At 50.7% G+C, this 20,817-nt stretch overlaps 1 protein-coding gene across 1 annotated transcript; it reads right to left on the reverse strand.

Moving 5' to 3' along the window:
* Positions 1–624: 624 nt before the first annotated feature.
* IP6K3 (inositol hexakisphosphate kinase 3) lies at positions 625–16,967 on the reverse strand. The gene is made up of 6 exons (XM_029999382.2): positions 15,569–16,967; positions 10,652–10,970; positions 5,477–5,699; positions 4,262–4,434; positions 3,450–3,625; positions 625–2,195 (listed from the first exon to the last, which is right to left on the reverse strand). Exons 2-6 carry the CDS (start codon positions 10,848–10,850, stop codon positions 1,725–1,727), a joined length of 1,242 nt encoding a protein of 413 aa, XP_029855242.1. The 5' UTR covers positions 10,851–10,970; positions 15,569–16,967; the 3' UTR covers positions 625–1,724.
* Between the last annotated feature and the right edge of the window lie 3,850 nt (positions 16,968–20,817).

Raw genomic sequence — 20,817 nt, forward strand, 5'->3', positions numbered from 1 at the left:
ATTTTCTTTCCAGGAGTAACAGCATGCAGCCAAGGGGGGTTGTTTGGCTCTGCTGAGGAGGGATTCTGGCTGCTGGTGTCATGCTTTGAGCCTTCTTCATCCTTCCCCACTTTCAGACCTGATCCCAGCGCACGCATCCAGCAAGAGGCTCAGCAGTGATGCAGGTGCTGAGGTGGGTCTGTATAAACCCCATCAGCAGAGCAGGTAACAGCCACAATTAGCACTGATCACAGGACCACAGTGCAGGCGTGTGAGCCAGGACAAGTGATGACTCAATCCTTTCACTATTGAAGCGGAGTGTTTGTGGCTTTTTTTATAGTCATCTGAGTTTGTGGGCAAGAAATAATGCAACCCTGTGAACAATATCCAGTGAATAATGAGGTCTTCCCAGATGGACTTTAGGCCAAGTAAAATAATGCAGCTGGGCCAGATGACTTAAATTTTCCGGCTATAAATTGTAGCAATTCACCAGCTGTATGCAATAAAATACAAGTGAAGGAGTCTCCCTTGAGATCTGGTGTTTAAACCTGTGGAAATAACGACCCTTTTCAAAACATACAGCCCTAAACAAAAGATAATGTAAGTTAAGGATGCTGCGGAAGTGAAAAAGAGATAGACAACAGGTGAGAGTTACTTAGACAATTTTATTTATATCCCCACTCCCCAATAATGGGGTTCTGTAGCTCTATTCCTTGTGTAAGGACTTCTCTTTCAGGTTTCCCACACCATGCAGGAAGGAATTATGTTTGTTCTGTAATAATAAAATCTGTCCACAAAAGCTGTAAACATTATTTTGAGTCTTTTGTTATTATCTCCTTCAAACACACACACAATATTTGTATCAAAGAATTTCTAGGTGACCTTTAATGTTTAGTCCCTGACTCAATCTCAGACTTTTTTTTTTCTTTTTTTTTTTTTCTTTTTTTAAGCAAAAATACCTCGACGTGAACATTTTTCGTGACTGGTATCTGACAGAATCATCGCTTTCCAATACTTCCAGCCCCTACAGAGCCCCTTGCTTAGAAGGTTTCTGAAACATGCCCTGTTATAATCCCACAGGGATATTAAACCTTGCGAGGTCCAGTTCTTGGTCTGAGGTCCCCCTGCTTTTATACCTTAAGCAGCACAGAACCTCTGGAGCATCTCGTACGCCTGTGTTTCAACACCCGCGCTGTACGGAGAACACCTGACCGTCTCGCAGCACTGGGCGTGTGGAGTGTGAATGTCAGGGTGTGCATTTTTCTCTCCCGCTTGTGTCTTTTTGTTCAGCTCGTAACGTTGAGCATGAGTTGAAAGTAACACTGCAATCTGTTGAGACCTGCCAGCTCATTTTAATAGTCTCCCTCAAATGCACAATATCTCCTTAGCCTGCTTGGTTTCGTGAGCGTGGAGGTGAGCAGGTCCTATTTTATCATTAAGACTCTTTCAAGTAATGCTTTCTTTTGGCTCACAAATAAATCAAGGACAGCAGTAAAACAAGAAAGGAAAATAAATCTTCTGATTGATTGCAGGCAGAACAGATTCTTTCAGCTCTTTGCTTTGTACGCTTGAGTTCAGTAATGGCACGTAGCGTTTTTTGCACTTTCCTAGCAAGCTGTCCATGCTCTCATTCCAAACCGTGCACGTGACATCCAGCAGCTGCGAGGGTCCCATATAGCTGACCCAATGCGGTACTTTTCAGGGCTATCGGTCACTAGTAAATCCAGGCTATTTCACAGAATTTGTCATTTTCCTTCTGAGATATTCTGAAGGATTTTGATGAGATTCTCCAAGCCAAAAATATAGCCGTGGTCTGGCCCATCGTAAGTGGTGTGATTGCATTTGGAGCCTTTAAAAGTGGTGTGGGCAAAGTCTATCATCCGGACATCAACTCTGGAGGGATTAGGGCCATGTGACGTGGTGCAGTTTGTTTTTTGGAAGTGAAGGTGATTATCCAAGGGTGCCGTGTTCTCCTTGTGCTCCTGTCCATCATAAATGATGAGAAGTGAGCTGGAGTAGAACCTGTAAGAGCTTTGCTTCCTAATGACAGAAAGCAGAGCTTTTAGCCGCAGGATGATGGGCTCCAGGAGATCTGTTCGGAGGTGGTTACCGTTGCACAGGAACTGGTGCAAGGTTTGCCTGAATCCCTCAGGTGAGAGTTTCCTTCCGTAATACTTATCTTTGCAGAGAAAATGGCCAGTGTCCGCTTGGTAAACCTTGAGCAAAGAGAGCAACAATCCAGATTCAGTTGTTCAGTTTTCCCAAAGCTCTAGATTTCGCCCTAATCTAAAAAGTTCAGAGCCAAGCTGAGGAATGGGATACGGATCCTCTGCACTCTAGCAATATCTGGGAATGCTGGCAATGTACTGCAGGCTTCTCGCTGAATCCCACCTCCTGTCTTTTCTGGAGATTTAAACTATTCAATTTAAACCACTAGTGCAGATTCTTGTTGTACTGCTATAAATTACCCCTTTGTGAAACCCAAATAGCTGTAAGTCATAGCCGCGTCACTAGTGATTTACAGCATTTTCCCTCCGGCTATGGTAGGAGTGTGCAGTAGTACAGGAATACCCCAGCTTTGTACCTTCTCGCAATACATAATGCACGGGTAGCAATAATCTTGTTTTCTTAAACACAGAGAGACAAGATGTAGACAGAAATTTGTATGTGAGGCTCTGGTAACACTGAGTAAGAAATGAGGGAGTGAATTTAGAATTAGCTCACATGCCAGTTGTAATTTAAAGGATAATCTGCTCAACGGAAAGATGTCGGAGACCAGAAAGGGACACAGGGTTTGACACCGAGTGTTTTTGCTGCTATATATGTGCTTTATAGTCATCATTCTCATAATTATCCTGCAGGCACAGCAGAACAACATTTTGAAACCCGCTTGAGAAGTGTGAGTGAAATAAATGCGTGGTTTCGGTTTCTAGGAGGAAGGGCAGCGATTTTGAGCAAAAGAAACCATAACATTTAGCACAAAATAAACCCCTCGCTTTTACGGCGACAGGATGAGATAGCTCTGCGAAGGCGTGAGTGGGGCAATGGGATGCTTTTTTGTTTTTCTTTTTTGTGCACCAGCCAAGAGCTGAGCATGAGAGGGTCATCTGTGTTCAGGTACAGGCAGATTCTCAGCTGGGGTAAACTGGTTCCAGCTGCTCATACTGGTGGCAGTGGTGTGGGGTGATGCTTATGCAGCCACCACTTGTGAAAGCAGCCAAATCTCCAGAAGTCAAAGAGGGGTACAGGGAAAGGGTTACCCTATCTGTGCCATGTTCTACATCCTAAGCATCCTCTCCTGTTTGAGGACAGGACATGCAGCAGGGGGGCCAGTTCTTCCAGCCTATATGTGGTGGGAGGTAAGAATAAAACTGCTTCAATTTATACCAACGAAGAGTCCTTTTAGATTTCCTGCTTGGTTTCAAGCCATGTGTTGGGCAAACACCAAAAGGACCGAGGCTTCATCTTACCTGCATCCCACAGATGCGAACGCCCAGAGACGCAGAGGTGCTTTGTTCACACTTCTTGATGTGCCGGGCTTTCTTCTCCTCCGAGGCGTCATCGCCATGCTGCCGGGTTCCCATCTTTAAGTCCAGGATGCAGGGATAGTTGTATTTTGATACCACATTTTCGAGCAATAGAAACTCTGAACATGAGTTAAGGGAAACCCAATACTTTTAAATTCTAATTGAAAGAGGTCTTAAATCAGAGCAACTGCTGACGCTCTCCGTAATAGCTCACAACTGTAATGAGACTTTCTGAGCCAATTTTACCAACATGTCATTGCTATAGGCCCCTTGCTGCCAATTTCAGTTAATTTACTGTAGTACAGTCCTACCAATTAAAGCACCAAAAGCTCTGTTCTCTAGTGACATGATAGCCCTGGGCTGTCAATCTGACACCTTGCCTCAGTGCTGTACTCACTCCAGTGGGTGTGGGGGAAGTTGTTAAACTGTATTACTCACATGACTGGTGGGTAATGAAGTGTAATAGGAAAATAAAAGGCGAGGCAGCTGCTAATTCCTATATAGTTGTGTTTTTAAATGTATGCCAAGGGGATCCTTGACTTATGCTGAATACCCTTTATGGGAAGTGGTTTTTTTTCTTTTTCTTGTTTTTCTTTTTATTAACAGTGTGAGAAGATAACAGGGCAACTATATTCTGTATTTTCCCAGAGACTGGGCAGGGGAGGGATGCATACCCCTGCAATAAAACATACACTGATTACAAGCTGTTACTTGTAGCCAAGACTATGCTGGAGGGGAGAGAGGAAAAAGGATACGATGAAGTTTGTTCTCATTATGCTTGGAGGACATGCGGTTCAGGTGCTGCCTGTGACAGTGCAGTCCCCAGGGGTTGTAGCTGTTTCTTTCTGGCTGGTTGCCATTTGCATCTTCCAAAAGTGAATCTGTGCGGTACTGAAGCTCTGTCCTCAATAGCATCTTCCCCGGGCAGCTAGACAAAACACACAAAAGTACGCGTTTGGTTTATAAGCTCCAGAAGAGAATATTCTCTCCTCTCCTCTTTTGTAGAGCCTCAAACTTGATAAGGTAAATTTTCAGGGACTCTCAAAGGAAACATATTCATCATGTCCAACCTGCGGAGATCCTTTGTTACTCCGTAAAAGTAATTTTCAGAAAGCCAGCTATTGCTGGGTGCCAATATTTTCTTTCATTATAATTTCAAAGTGTGCTTGACTCCTACGAAAAGCGCTGTTCATAGCACCAATGACCAGGAATGTCTATTTATCTACCTAACGGGCACAACACAGGCAAATTGTCCAACAATAGGAATGATTCTCAATTTAGAGGGACTGGCTTCGGGAAGGGGAGGGAAGGAGCGATGAGATTTGTTCTCCTTGGAGGGTCATTCCTTGGCCTCACTCATCCAAAAACCGTAACTCCCATCACGCCGAGGGCAGCAGTTTCACGGTAGCAATATTGCACCCTTCAGTCATAGCTGACCTAGGTCTTTTCTGAACCAGTTGAGATGAAAGATGTCTTGCGGAAAGCCTCTGCAAGCCCTAAGGTCGCGGTGTGCTTGCAACTACCGCAATGCCTTTCAGAGACGGCTCTCCCCTGGGACGAGGACAGGATCGAACCACCTCGAGGCTGCTACTTCTGGCTGGTTACCAGCAGAAGGGCATTACGTGCTGTGTGCTTGATGGCTGTTCTCATGGGACCTCTCCTCCTTTTGGAGCATGCTGCGCTCCAAGGAAACAAGTTTAAAGCAGAGTTTGAGGCACATATTTGAGGAACAGCATCTCAGCGGTAGCCAAAGCTGCCCCGCTCCATCCATAAGCCGGGGAAGAGATGAACCATTAAGCCACCAGCCTGGGCTTTGCTTTTCTTCACCTTGGCTGGGCATTGCTTTTGGCTTTTTTGCCTTAAACCAGGAGTCGTGCAACCAAAACCATCCCAGTTAGACCGTACCCAAAGCAACAGGCGAGGACCAGGAGGAGATTGCAGGGAGCATCCCACCCAGGACAGACCCTCACCTGTCTTTGAAGGTCTTGGTGACCTGCGTGTGACTCCACTTGACGAGTGTGTGCTCGCTGCCGGTGCCGGTGCTGGCAGCCCACTTGCATTTGTGCCATATCGTCACCGAGGAGTCGCCGATGGCGTTATCCAGCCGGCCGCAGCTCTCCGTCTGCAGGTTGGGGCTGGCGATCAGGGTCAGGTTGCCGAGGCTGTCCTTTTTGAGGTGCACAGAAACGATGCCTGGACGAAGAGGGGGAAAACCAAATGAGAATGAGATTCACCTGAGGGTTACCATACAGGCTTGGCCACCATCTGCACCAGCCTGAGGTGGTCCAGCCTTCCCAAAAGGGCTGGTGCTTAGCAGGACAGCTGCCTCCTCATACTTCGGTGGCCTCTCGCACTGATCCCACTCTGATTTGAGGCTCAATAAGCGCCAATAAATAGCCTGAGAGCCTGGAAAACAGCCTCAGGCTTTTCTAATGTTCTGTCCTCTCAAGGCTTGGCTTGAAACCTGCCTCCTCTGAATATCATGTTCCTTCATCCTCCATCCCTCCACACTCTGCTATGCCACAAATGACCCAGCAAAGACCCCCGCATTGGACCGGGAGCTCCTGGCTTGTTTCTGACAAAGGATTTAGGTATCACTTTTTAAGACAGGGCAAGGTTGGAAATGCTTTTCATTGGCAGGAAGCAAAGGGAGGGTTGGGGACAAGGAATTTTCCAAAGACAACCAGCATGCCAACTGCTTCCTTTAGTTGGAAAGCCCCCATGAGCAAGGGCAGAGGCATGGGCATGGGCTGGCAGCGCTGGCCGCATACGTGATGCCCATACATTGTCATGGTCGTGTCCTTCCCCAAGCACCAAAGCCCAGCACCCAAACAGCCCACGCGGGGACCAGACCCTCACATGTCCGGTGTTCACACACGAGGGGCAACATGACCGTGACCGGAGATTATTCCTTTCCACCCTAAGTGCTTAAAACATCATTGTGTATTTTAGCATTGTAATTTTCCCTGACTCTAACAGGAATCGCAGGGCTCAAATGCCATTCAGCCCATCACATGTTTAACCCAGTCTCAGCCCATCCCTGGCATGGGGACGGCTGCCTCCGCAGTCTCAAATGACAGAGCAGGAATGGCCGTGACTGGCATAGCAGACGGCTCTGACCTTTCTGGGAAAGGCTGATAACCACAGTCCCGCTCCTGCAGCCCTCTGTCAAGCCTGTCTGAGCCTCTCATGGCAGCAGAAGCATTTTTAGAGCATCGGCCTTTGGGGCTCCGAGGGGATGCCAGCCGCATGAGTCGTACCCTGCTGCTTTCAAGTCTAGCTGCAGGAAGGCAGATCCAAAAGAGGACGGGCAAGGCTGTTGGACCAGCAAAACTCGTCACTGGAAAGAGCCCCCGTTAGCAACATGTGGAGCTGGATTTTATCCAACTTCCCCAGCCTATCCTCACTTGGTCTGTTGGGCACTGCGGGAAGATGCATTTCGGCAGCTTTACAAACAAGGGAGCTCTGTTCTCCCAAGTAAATCTGCCGAAGCAAATAAATATGCAAACTCCCTTCTCTCCATTTAAAGTGAGATTATAGTAAGTAAACACAGACACAAGGATTTGCCCTCTCTGTCTGCGCAGAGTCCTGCCTGCTTGAGTTTTGCTGACTGAGGGAGGTTTTCACTGCCCGAATTGCAGGAGCCCTGTGTGTCTGCAGTCACCGGCCACCTTCATTAGACTCGGGGTGCCCACTCCTCCCCAGGTCCTGCACCCCAAAACCTGCAGCTCCAGCTGTAGTCAGATGCACTTCCCTCCTGCCCTCTGTACAGCTCCTCTGCTCAGTTACCACAACCATTTCTGTTCGCTTTTGCTGTAAAATCAGCATTAATCCAAACAGCGTGCCATGACAGGCTCAGTTAAATCAGCTAATTTTGCACTGAAATGGGGGAGGAATATACACAGGCTGCTCTACCAAGGGAGCTGGGGGGCTGGAAACCTTAATTAGGGGGTAAGTAATATTTTTAGCTATCTATCTCAGTCCTTTGCTCGTGGTGATGGTGAACACAGGGAGCTCTGTCTTCCTCAGGCTCCAACATTACCCACCTGATCTTTCACTGAGTCCCATTCGTAAAAAATCCATATTACAGATACCTGAGAGCAAGCAAAATTCCTACCAGCTCAGATGCCTGCTTTGAATTTTCAAGGGAAGTAGGCAGGAAAAAAAGCCAGTGTATCTTTTGCCTAAATCAAAGCCTTTTTATTTTTAAAAAGTCACTGTGAGGCGAATGGAGTCCTTGATTCCAAATCTAGCACTATGCCTCAGTTATGGCGCTATAGCAGCCTGTAACCTTAAAAACTGTCCCAGTTACATATCTGCAAGTCAATGGAGCTGTGCTGATTTACATAGTGCTGACAATCTGGCCCTAAAAATGTTATATATAGCATGAAACTAAGAGTTCTTAAGTATCTTACATTAATATGAAAATTAATGGGGAGATTTTCAAAGGCAAGAATGAGCAGTTAAATTGCAAGGGAATGTGATCCTCTCACTCCTTCCTGTTGAAAACTCTGTCTTCAAAGACCTACGTCTCAGCCTGAAAAATACATTTGTTTCTTGGTGTGCTTCCATACAGGTTTTGCATATGTCCTGCAAGTGACCTACGTATGCAAAACAAATCTATAACACATGGCTACCGACCTTCTCTTTTAATGCAACAAGAAAACATCTATCTGGTAGCAAAGGTGTATTTAGGTACTTGTCTTTGCTGGCCTTTTAGTATCACCAAAACCGCAATGCCTCTCCTGTCCAGCACCAGCGAGACAGCCAGTGGGTATTTATGGGTGCTATCACCATGCTAGTGGCATCCCAGTGATCCTCAGGAGCATTTTGCTATGTCGCTCTACCCTCATGGATTTATTTTTAAATTTACAAGTGCATTTATTTACTGCCGCAGGCAATAGGAATCTGAGCAGAACTGGGCTTGAAAACAAGTCCAGCATCCCCTTGCAAGCTCAGCTCAGTGTAGGCAGAGGTTTGCAAGGGGCTGGTGGGGAAAAGCTGGTCCCAAGGTCACCAACCTGCCTGAAATGGTTAAGCGAGCGGTAGACATTTTTTAAGCAGCGGACTCGGTGTTAGATTGAATGATGACATTTGATCAACGTTGCACATAATGTCATCATTACATAATGGTCCCCGAGCCGCCCCCCGGCAGCCTAAGAATAGAGATGAGGAACACAGACACGTGTGAACGGGTGATGAAGACCTCAGGATTATTCCCCCTGATGCTCATCCCCCCCATCACCCTCGTGGGAAAATGTTCCTCCTCTAATTTGCCTGGCATTCAGGGCTGGGACAGTTACAATCAGAGTAAAAAATGTGTGTGCCCAATGCCAAATTGGAAAAGAATTGCTATTTAATTACCCCTCATCGCAAAACTCACTGGGACTTGCAACAGAAGAGAAAAAGAAGACAAAAAGGTATTAATAACCGGGCCACCCCTGAACTGATAAGCTGGGCCTGCTTAACATCTTTATTAGAGAGACAGAGCAGGGCCCAGCTCTCCAGCACTGAACCCTGGCCCCAGCTAAAGAAAATTGCTTAGAGGAAGACTTGTTTTCATTCTTAAGCATCTTCTTAATATTGTCCCATAAATCTGCAAAGGCCCCTGACTTTCTGGGAAAGGGAGAGATTGGATTGGAAGCACATCGAAATCGTGGCTGACACTTTGAGCTCTTTTCTGTAACGCTGAAGGACCAAAAGATATTTTAAGTTTTTACACGACAGCTGAGCTTCTCGCTTCTCACAAAAATCCAGGGTCAGGAGCTTTATGAGCAGCACAAGTCTGGCAGTAAAAGCAGAAACAGTGAGGGAATAAGAAAGGGAGAGAGGGAGGATGTCTTAAAAAAATACTAGGACCTCCCTCAGACACCAAGTGCTGCTTTTCAGTAGCTAAGCTGAGAAATTCGGCTGGGAAAGTGGTTCAGGGCAAGGAGAGTTAGGGACAGGGGAGGTGTTTGAAGGGGGGGACCAGGCAGTGATGGGGAGCACCAAGCAGAGAGGCAGGCAGGAGGCTCTTCCCTGTCCCGGGAAGGTTTCACTTGTGGCAGGACAGCTCCCTGGATTTGATTTTTAAGAAGTTAAGTGGTCTATACCTCTGGTTTTGCCGGGACCAGTGCTCACAGGAGCGCTGGGGGGAGCAGGGCTTGGCTAAGGTGGAGCACCCAACAAAAGTGATGCTTGGGCTGGTTTTTGCCCTGGGCTGTTTTTTCAGGCTCGATATTTCATGGTGGCCCCAAGGATCGCTCCCCCAGCTCGTGCTAGTGCCGGCCCTGACCCTTTGCTTGCCCTCACTGACTTCTTGGCTTCTGACACAGACATTCACTCCTTTAAAACCAAGGCCTGGAGCAATGGGGCCACGCACGTGGGGCAAAGGCACCCTTAGCTCTGCTCCCAGTACAGAAAACCTTTCTTACCAGGGGATGCTAATTCAAAGCTCTGCTGAACAGAGCACATAAGTGTCAGATCTTGGGAACCCTCTTTTGAACAAGACTCTCCTAGTCCCTGCTTTCCTGCACCTATTCAGTGTCGCCATTCGCATGCCATCAGACCAGCTTATCTGGGGCCACGATCTGGAAAATCCTCAAAGCAAACACTGTTGGGAAACCTCATCCTATTCCTGCCCCCTTTTCTGTGTTTTTTTTCTGTGTTTACTCTCTCTGTCCCGCTCCTGCGCTGCCCAGGCTCTTGGCTGCCTGGGAGAATATCGTGTTCATGTGCTCAGCCTCTGTCTTCTCATGCCTGTCCCCCTCAAGAACAGACAAATTTCAGCTTTATTTGACATAACGGGACTCTCCAGTGTTACCAAAGCTGACCATGGCAGCAAGGGGATGGGCAGAGAGGAGGATCTCCTGGTGCCATCAGCCAGCTCTCAACCCTTATTAGACATCAGAGAGTCCCCCCAGTCACAGAGACCCAGGAAACCCTCCCAGTCTCACAGACCCGCTCCTGCGCACACTCTCACCCGGGAAGCATCCTTGCTCAGCAAAACCTGCACTAGTGATGGGGCTCCACAGCTCAGACCCAGCCCGACCGAGCCAGCCGGTACCTCCCGCGCTGCCACTAGTCCCCTTATCCCAATCTCGGGACTAATCCTAGCGACAACACTTCCAGCCCTTAGCTCCTTCCCCAGCATCATCCCTTACCTTTGTACTGGGGCGTGAACTGCCTCATGGCCAAGGGCAGCGACTCGTAGAAGCTCAGCTCCTGCGAGACCAAGGGCTTGCAGACCGTGTGCTCGTCGTACTTCATCATGCTCATATGGCCGCCCACCTGATGGACAAAGGGCTCCAGGAGGACGGCGGTCCTGCTCTCGCTGGGGTTCAGGGGGCTCTGTCCCACCATGGTGCTGGGTGAAAGGCGGAGGGGGGGGCTCGCTCCCCTTTAGTAGCAGCGAAGAAGAGGAGTTTGGGACATAGTGCGCCGGGCCAGTTAACACCCACTGCGGGTTTTCAGCGATGGTATCTGCAAAACAGAGGGTATCGGGGAGTGTGAGAAAGGGGGACGAGCCACCGCAAAGCCACCATCTGCGCCGGCATCCTGGCAGGACTGGGAGCACAGCCTGGCCTCGCGCTGCCCGCCGCAGCCGGGGCCGGGCATCGAGGGAGCAGCCGGGTGGGATGAGATCTTTGAGTGCCCAGGGGCTGGCACTGTCCAGAAAAGACCCAATTTGGACCTGTTGGGTGCAAGAGAAACAGAGGGGAATGATTGAGAAGAGCTATCGAGTTAATGCGGTGGCCTTGTCAAAGCAGCTGGATCAGGGCATTCCTTGGACCCGTAATGCCAGGTTATTAATACGCTGTATTAATGACACCCCTTGCTGTGAAACAGCCCCAGTTTGCCTTACAAGACAGCGTTAATGATGGTCTTAGTCCTTCCCAAGCTAGGACATTCCTTGCAAAGGTGGTTTATTAATAAAGCCTCTGCAAGCTCACGTCCCCGGGCAGTCCCTCGCCTCTTAACACTGCTGATGGGGTTAGCAACATTTTCTGCACCTTCTAAAGAAACCTCAGTTTGTGACATTCCCTGTCATTTAACACCAGAGCATTAGCAGGAGCGTTTCCTCCACCGTGCTAACACGTGGCATGAGGACATGTCAAACCAGCACCGAGATGGTTCGCACCCAAGCGCTGGCTCCCCTGAGCTCTCCAGCCCTGCTCCCTGCTATAGCCCAAAGGAGCATCCAGCAAGAGATCCGTTCCTGATTCTAGCCCCTGAGAGAAATTCCTCCTTGATTTTGACAGCAACAAGCCCTGGCTTTAAAACAGTAAGGCAGGAAAAGCATGGACACGGACCACATCTGTGCCATACTGCCTCAGCAGCAGCACCCTGGCTTCTCTTGAAAGCACCCAGCAACACCCACTGCTTCACTTTATTCTTTGCAAGAAGCCCATGGATGGCTCTTGCTCTAGTGGACATCGGGCAGGGGAATCCCACAACCACTGAGGAAGACAAAAAGGCAGCTGAGCTAATATTTACACTGGAGAAGCAGTCTGGCTTCATACTACTGAGGCAGTAAAAGCAGAGGAAGGCACTCCAGACCCCAAACTAAAAGGGATGGGGAAAAAATAAAATCATCCTTTTGAGGAGAGGTCCATGTTCCGGCAGCCCTCAAAAAGGGTTTTGCAGAGCCCTCGTTTCCCTGCCCCGTTAGCACGGGTGACTTTCTCCTTGTTCCTCCAGCTTCAGCATAGCTTGGGGAGTTTTGCATCCTACTTTTGCTAGCAAAACCCCGGTGCAGTAGATAATAACGTCTTTGGAAGATCTGTTTCTCTCTAGCAAAGCCCCCGGGATGTGTTGCGGGGTGACACTACCTCTGCCAACCCCAAGCCTTGCTGGGGCCGGGGCAGCACCATCACCCCCTCCTTAACCAGGAGACACAGAATAGCAGAGGGATGGTGGTACCTCCCTGCTCATGCCAGGAATAAACCTGGAGTTTCCCATCGCGGGCAGCCAGCTGCCAGGCTGCTCCGGGGTCTCTGCAAGCAGGGCAAGGCTCAGCCTCTCCTCCAGAGCCAGCCCTTAGAGCCCAACCTGGGAGCTTTAACCACTGAAATGCAGCGTATTCCTCATCCTGCAACAAAGAGCCAAAGCTCTGCTGCTTAAATTTCCCCTTCACGCTCCTCCTGCTGCAATTAAACCACCAAGCAAACAAGCACTCAGCGCAGGTGCCCATTTTGTTTTTTGCCTGGAGGAGTGGGATGACGTGGGTTGAAGGCAAAGAAGGGCGAGAAGAAACACTCCTACCTTCAAAGCACACGGAGCAACTCCTTTACCTTCCCCCAAGATGTTTGGTTTTTTTCCCCCCATTTTTCTATTCTTTCGTCACCACACACTTTGGAGAGGAATTTCTACTCTACAATTATCAGCCCGTACCAGCGCGAAGGGAACAAAGCCAGGCCACTTAAACAAATGCTTTTCAGCCAGGGAAGAAAGCAGCTCTTCAGAGCTTTTCTAGAAGTTAATAAAAGCATTTAGCATTTTGTTAAGTTGCGGCAACTCTTAAAGAGGATTTCTCCCTTGAAAGCTGTAGGTTTGTTGTGGTTTTTTTAAATTTTTCCCTTCTCCCCTTCTTAAAAAAAAAGGAGAAGAGCAAAAAGTGAGCAGATTTGTCATAACACCTCTTTGGAGCAGAGCACGCAACATGACTTCAGTCCAGTATTTATTGCTTCAGAGGCAGTCCAAGGCTGAAACTCAGCTGACATAACACACAATTCTGGCAACCTTGGCTTTGTGAAGAGAGTTGGGGGAAAAAAACCCCACAATTTGATAACGCTCTTATTGTTTTCTCTTAAGCAAAACTTGGAGCAAGATTTGCAGTAAGAGAAAGGGGCTCTTTTCATTTAGTTTTTGTTCTGAAGCAGCTTGTCCGTTCGGAGCAGATAAATGTTACCGCAAACACTTACTGAGCTGCTCTGAGCTACTCTGAAACAAGACACTCTTAAAATAAATCACTTCTGCTGGCTCAAGTTATCGCGAATGCCAAAAGATATTTACGTCACTAAAAATACACGGAATTACAGATAAATCTGTATCCTCAAAAACAAAACCAGAAACCTTGAATATTCTTCCCGTAGCTAAAAAAAAAAAAAAAAGCAACCCAGGCACTGCAGATGAAGATGAGTCAGAAAATATTGGGGAAGGAAAATACAGAGAGCTCCCCTCTCCAGAAAAAGAAACCAAGATACTTCAAAACATCTGCCTCTCCCTGGCTCTTCTCCCCGGTGACTGTCAGAACACACCACCTTCCCTTCCAGTGCATCGCAGCAGCAGCGCTGGCCTGAGCCAGACTCTATTTTCTAACGATCGTGTATGTGTAACGAGGACCTGCCAGGCTGATCGGCACCGGCCAGGTCACGGCTCTGCCGGCAGCACGAGCCAGGGCTTGGGGGGGGCACTGATTGCCGGGTACCGTTACCCGCTGCCCTGCTCTCATTTAGGGCCAAATGTCAAAAGAGTCTGAGCTAAACAGGTTGTTTATTCCCAACTCTAAGCACAGCCAAAAGAAATCAAGCAGATTAAATTCTCTAATCTTTAATTAGTGCCTACTCCATCCTGTCCCAAGCAGAACCGTTGTGGCTCTGAGTCTGACACGGGAGCAGAACGCAGACAGCCCGGCCCTAGGAGAAAGCCCATGCCTCGTAAATGCCTGGAGTCCTCTTAGCAGAAATACTTTGGGATATTGAAAAGCAAAATCACTTTAAATACAAGTGCTCTGTCAGCATGGGACCACATTCTTAGGTCTTACATATCGTGGTCAGCACCTTCCCCTCTGGGGGACCCAGCTCTCCAGAGCATCCCAAAGCACCATGCTGCAAAATTGGGTTTCAAGCACTGCAGGGGGCTGATAATTTTTTTTTCTTCTTCATTAAAAGGTGAGAAAAGAACATAGCTATTAATTTGAAGAGACGTGTATATCCACAGCTCTTGGTACGGCAGCTGACCTGGAACCAAAGCCAGCTCCTGCACCAAGCACCAGCCCAGCCCAAGAGCGAGGTGCGGGTGTGTTTTGCAAAGCCCCGTTGCCCCATTTCCCTTCAGTCTTTGGCCTCGTGCCTCCAAAATCCACAACGCCTTGGCCATAAGGAAAATCCTACCAGTTCCAGCTCAGCACCCATCCCAGCACAGCTTGAAGCAGACTCGGGCTGTTTGCACAGGCAGGTAAGCGGCTGCAACCCTCAATGAACCTTCAGGTCTGCCTTTCCTGCTCTTCCCTCAACTACAGCCAAAGTCAGAAATAGTTGCAGGGCAGCACCATGCCGGGAGCGAAAAGCTCAGGTCTCAGCAAGAAATCCAGCTCTAACCATCCTGCCATAAATCCTTATGTGCAGAAACCCTCAGCTCTTTTATCTTACGTTTCCTTTCCTGAAAGAAAATGATGTTCGTAAAGTTGATGACTGGTCCCCACGTCCCTCATGAAGAAGATGCAAAGATTCAGTTTGCTGCACTGATGGATTTATTTGGCTGCTTTGCGGGAAGCAGCAGGATCTATGGGGAGGGATAGAAGTCGCGTTATCTTGGGCTGGCAGGGCGCTGACAGCCCCCTGCCCACCCCCCAGGGCATGGTGTGGGGCAGCAGCGGGGCTGGCGAGGGCTGGGCTTCCCGGTGGGATGCGGGAACGTGCCTTTGGACCGCGGTAGCAAGCTTGGGGCTGCCAGCAGCGCCGCAGGACGGGGGGACACTGTGCCACCACATCCTGTAGGAAAGGGCACGGGTCCCCTCGCCCCCCTGCCTGATTTCTGCCTTTCACACCACCAAACACCATCTGCCCTTTTGCCGAGCATCCCCGTGCTTTCCGGCAACGCCACGAGCACAACAGAGAACCAAAAACCACCAGGCTCATTTTTTGCAGACCCCGTGTTGCTCCAGAGGTTCACACCAACCCCCCAGGTGCCGGCTGTTCCTCTCGCTCCCGTTCCTTCCCGCAAGCCACGGCTGTGCTCGGAGCCTTCCTAATAATATCCCACCCGCTCTCCAAAATCCAGTGCTTGTTCATCCTGCCTGTATTCATCCTGCCCTGGAAGGCAGCCGGTGCTGATGCAGAAGCCACCCTGGACCTCACCTGCTGGGTTTATGTGGCCGGTCCGGGCTCAGCGGCGAGTGTGGGCTCAGGGTGCTGCCCAGGCTGGGTTTCTTGCTGCTTCTCGGTGTGGTTCAAGTACGAGAAATGACGGAGCTGGGGGAGCCTGCGGACATTTGGTCCATCACCTGACTGCTGCCGCCGGTGTTGGCAAGCGCCTGGTATGTCCAGCTGACAGCTGAGCTTTAACGGGGGGAGAAACACCCTTGGGTGTTAAAGGAAAACAAAGCCGCGTGTGCGAGAGGGTTGAGGATGAAGGGAGAAGGGGCCAGCCATGTGGTAGGCTTTCCAGAAAGCACAGCCGTGTTCCAGCCCCCTTGTGCAATAGTCTGTCCAGAAAAACAACTGTTGCTTTTCTCCAGCCTGTTTTCCACTGTACCACCTGCAAAAGCCCCCCCAACCCAGCTCAGCCTCACCGGTGTTTATCACCTCCCTGCGGGAGAGGACGGGGGGGATGGCAGTGGGAGCGGGATGGACACCGGCTTCCCGGAGTTCCAAGCAAAGAAACCCATCGGCTCTTTGCTCCCTGCGTGGGGGGAACGTGCTGGGGTGATGCAGGGGAGGACAGGGCAGAGGGGCTGCCATTGCTGGAGGGAGGTGGCAAGAGGAGCTGGGATGCTGCGGGACAGACCGAACCGCTGAGCTAAAGGGGTTTGGCAAAGAAAAGTTATTTATGGCAAGGGGGGGGCAAGGCATGAGGCGAGACCAGGGTTTGCCCGAAGCTGGGCAGCAGGGGAGTGGATCAGGGAGCAGAGCCCGCAGCCACCCAGCCCGGACCCTGCCAACAGCCTCGTGCAGGGAAAACTGACACCCCGGTGCTCTGGGACCGGTGGGGGGAATGGAAAAGTCCCAGGGAGCTTCCTGCCAGGGCCGAATTGTCTCCTCCAGCGAGTCAAGGACAGCGCGTGCCCCCCTCCACCCGCTTCTGGGCATCCTCTCCAGCGTTGGCCGAGGGCAGGCGTGCTCCGGACACGCCGCACCAGCCCACGCATCCCAGGAAGACAGGACCCGTATATTATTTAGGGGATCCAGGCATCCCCCAGGACAAGAGGGGGTGGTTCCCACTCTCATCCCCCCATCCCAGGAGACCCAGACCAGTCCCCAGTGATAACTTCAGGACATTAGCAAAGCAGATCCCATGACTGGGGCCCCGCGGGCTGCAATAGGAAAGGTGCTGGGAGGGCTTTGCAGCAAAACGGCAGGAGGTTGGGAAGAAAATCTCGCTGTTGAGATAACGATTGATGGATGTGGTAATTCTCGCTAACTGGAGGGGAGAGAACAGGCTCACGAAGACCAGAGGGATCGAACTGATGGTGGGAGGCAGAGGCCAAGATAAAAGACAAGGATGAAACAAAGACCCTGATTCCTGAGCCCTGACTTCACTCTGCTTTATGCTGGAAAGTGCCTTTTTTTTTTTTTTTTTTTTTTTTTTTAAAAAAAGCTTGGTTTCTGAAGGGAAAAAAGCTGACGTGGGTGCTCTGCAAGGCCAGCCGTGGTGCACTCCCTGTCAACAACTTCTGAACCCATTGGCCAATCTCAGCAAAACACAACAGAAGTCTCAAAAACTCAGGGTATAAATTCCCCTAAGGTACCTTGCTGCCTTCCAGCGATGGGGTGAAAAGTCCCCAGCCACAATTTGTCTCTGCTCGGCATCACCTGCACCACGACGGCCCTGGAGCAGCTGGAGGCCAGAGCAGAGGACAGACTAGGAGTAAAAAACACAGGGCTGGGGGAGACTGAGCGACTTCTCCAGCCAGGGTGCCTCGCTCGGCCATGGGGAACACGTTCCCCTCCTCCTCCTCTCCACCATGTCATCCCTGACTGCATCCCCTTGGCCGGACAGCTGAGCTATAGGTTATCCTTAAGCATCGCTGCTGTGGGGTTGTGGAGAACTCGCACTTGATAAGGTATCCCTGGTGAGAGACGGAGGTTTTCAGTTTAAGAGGCAGCAGAGCGAGGAAGAGCGAGCCCAGACCTGGGGCTTTGGTCACAGCTGGGGCTGCCGGTGCAGACCCAGACCCGGCTGCTGCCTTCTCCATCCCACCTGGGCTGTGGTCCCTGCTAGGCTTCCCACCAAACCTCCTGGCTCTTCTGGGACAGGGGTACCGGTGGCAACCCAGAGCTGTCCCACGGCTGAAGCACCTCTTGCCTTTCAGCAAGCCAGGGGCGATCGCTGCAGGCACCAGCTGGCTCTCCTCTGTGTCTGGAAAGGGCTCAGCATCGTAGGACGATGGTCTGTGGGCCACTGCTCAGCGTCACGGACCGTCCCAGCAGCAGGAACATGCTGGTTCCCAGCATCTGCTTCTCCCTTCTCCTGTCCCCCAAGTGAGGCTGGTCTTGGTGTTTCCTCCTCCTTTTCCAGGACGGATGGGGCAGAACAGGTCTCCAAGCCAGCTCACCTTCACTGTGCCCACCACGAGGGTGGCACAGGCAAGCAGCCCCGACATCCCTTACTCTGTCCTTCACGCACTATAGCGCACTGCTCCAAAAGCCCCTGAAAAGAAAAGCCAAGCCAGTATGCAATCCCCAAACACGTCAGGCTTTAAATCTAATCATTATTGAGCTGGTAGGAGGGGGCCAGGCCCACGCTTGGGGGGGGTGGGGGTGTCCCTTGGGCTCAGTGAGAGGCAGGACCGAGCACCCAGGTTTGCCCTGTGGCCCCAGGGAGCCCAGCACGGGTGTCCGGCTGCTGCAGCACATCACCGGTGCACACCTTTCTCCTTTGCAGAAGCCCGTCCTGCTGGATATCGTATGTATTTTTAATGCGTGTGTTAATTGAAGCAATCTCATTTTTATGTCGGGCGTATTGCCGGGCCAGGAGACATGTCCTTTGCAGTTATCGCTCCATTAAAACAAGCACACGGAGAATGCCCAAGCCAGAGCCCGTGAGCGGCTGCAGGGTCCCCGCGCAGGCAGCCGGGCTGATTGCCGCTGCCAAGCAGCCACAGAGCCGCAGAGGCAATTACTCAGCCTCTTGTAAAAAGCAGAGCACTCTGAGAGCAACCCTGTCTCATATTAAAACTATGCTAATTAGGAACTAATTACGGGCACAAAGATATTATTACCCTTGGCCAGCCTGCAGGCTGCAGCCTCGGTCCTGAATCCAAACCTCTTCCAGCCCGGCATGGGCTCGGGGCAGGGTGGGCACGCTGTCATTAAAAAAAGTGGAGGCCAAGCCTCGAGTGAGCCAGGACTGCCAGGTCCCCAGCTCCCGGGTAACCTCAGCACCACCAAGCCTCATCCTGACATGACCTGTGTGGGGCCCTTCTCATATTTAAGGACTAAATTTATATCTGCGGGAGAACTGGAATATAACTGTGTGACTGAGGATTGCCTTGGACATTGAAGAAAAACAACAAAAACTGCCGAGGACACGCAGGGAGCTGGCACCGACCCCGTTGTGCTGCACCCGTCCTTTCCCCTCCTGCACAGACACTTACAGTGCAGGTTTTTCCCCTTCCCACCTCCAAAGGCTTTGGACCATCCTTATGTCTTTGCTGTTTTATTCTCCGTTCTCTCCCCAGGCAGGCAGCGGTGCCAGACAGGACCTGCAGCCATGGCACGGTGACACCAGGACAGCCACCCCCCAGGCCAGGCTGGGTCACTCTCTTGCCCCAAGCCAGCCCCGGGGCTGGAAATGCCCTTCGTGCTGCTGATGGGTGCTGGAGCCTCACCCACCAGCTGGCAAACACAAGCAACCCCTTGTCGAGGTGTCCTTGCTGCTGGTGGCACCTTTGGGAGCCCAGCTGGGAGCAAAGCAGGAGCTGCTTTCCCGGAGGGAGTACGGGGATCCCCCCATGACCCATTTCTGAGCTGTTTTACATGGGAGTGGCTCAGCTGCACCCTGCAAGCCCAGCCCTGCTCCCAGCCCCCCCGCCAGCAGCTCCTCCCCACCCTAGGGTGTTTTCCTCCGCTGTTGCTGTTTGGATCCCGAGAGCTGTTTTGGAGCCGGGATGTAAACACAGAATCTGGCCCTACAGCAGGTCGCTTGCGAAGTGACACAGGGCAGGCGGTCTCCTCGGTCAGAGGGGAGATCAGCGGAGGCTCCGGTGTCCTCCTGCCACCCGAGAACACGTCCCCGGGCAGCCGCTGCTCGGCCAGGGGAAGGGGGAGCACGGGGGGCTCCCACGGCGCAGAGCCCACGCTCTGCTCCTGGGTGAGACAAGCTCGAAGCCAAGCAAGGTTTCTGCAACCCACTGGGGTGTCCTCATTTTGGAGAGCCAATTCAAAGCCACCCGCGGGCTTTGCATCAGATCTCACCAGCCTTACAGAAGCGTTCCTACAAAAATAACGTGCTACTCTGAGGTTAGCGCAGGGGTCTGGTCCCTTTGTTGGAGTCTGCTCTGCAGCTGCTGGCAGCCCTCCGTGGGGTAGGGAGGTGCGGACAGGACTCACACCTCGCTCTCTGCTGTAGCGAGGGTCCATTTATTAACGTGCACAAAAACCTTTTGCATCACCTACCCAGAGGCTGTTCTTTAAAGGTTGAATGAAGTCACGGTGGAAATCCCAGGGCAGGCATTGGGGAGTGATTGCTTCGGACAGGGGCTGTGCCGGAGGGAGACGCCTTCGGGCAGGACTCACCGGCTGTGCTTTTTCTTCTCCGGTTCACGTTGATCTTTCCAGGAGAACTGGCACAGAGCCCTGACTCTGCGCCCCATAAATAAGGCACAGCATCAGCTGTCATGTCAGCAGGAGACAAAACATTTAATGTGAAAGGCTTTAAATGGAAGCAGGAAATGAAAAGATAAAGGGCAAATTTTGTTTTAGATTCCTTGTTGGTACATATTTTCCTTTCTGACAGTAAGGGGATGCGATGGCTTTATCAGACCACCGTTGGAGAATTTATTTATAGAAACTTAATACTTTGCAAGAAAGTGGGAGGGGGATGTTAGCAACTCCGGTTGAGCGAATGCAAGTTGTAAGGGGAGCAGGGCAGGGGGATGAAGAACCCAGCTATTCCGTCTTCTTTGAATGGACCTGGGGTTCTGGGAAAACTGCTAGTACCACAGAAATTATCAATACAGTTTGTACAGAGCAAGCAGGAGCTTGGCAGTCAGGGTGGCATGAAACTAGTCTTCTCTGCTCTCAAGATAGCAAATGAAAGAAGGGACACAGGGGGAAGACTATCACAGAAAACATCATGGCAGCTTGGTTGAAAGCAAACATCCTCTGGCACATGTAATTACACCAAACTGAAGACTATTTCCTTACCTTGAATATATATCAGCTGT

This window comes from Aquila chrysaetos, chromosome 24 (genome assembly GCF_900496995.4).
Source record: "Aquila chrysaetos chrysaetos chromosome 24, bAquChr1.4, whole genome shotgun sequence".
In the NCBI taxonomy this organism is placed as follows: Eukaryota; Metazoa; Chordata; class Aves; order Accipitriformes; family Accipitridae; genus Aquila; species Aquila chrysaetos.

Excerpts from the sequence above, each read along its gene's own strand:
- IP6K3 (XM_029999382.2), bottom strand. The coding sequence starts at position 10,850 with ATGGTGGGACAGAGCCCCCTGAACCCCAGCGAGAGCAGGACCGCCGTC. Across the intron at positions 3,626-4,261 it reads TAATGAGAACAAACTTCATC|AGTTTCTATTGCTCGAAAAT; the intron begins GTATCCTTTTTC and ends ACTCATGTTCAG. Across the intron at positions 2,196-3,449 it reads TTCGCATCTGTGGGATGCAG|GTTTACCAAGCGGACACTGG; the intron begins GTAAGATGAAGC and ends TCTTTGCTCAAG.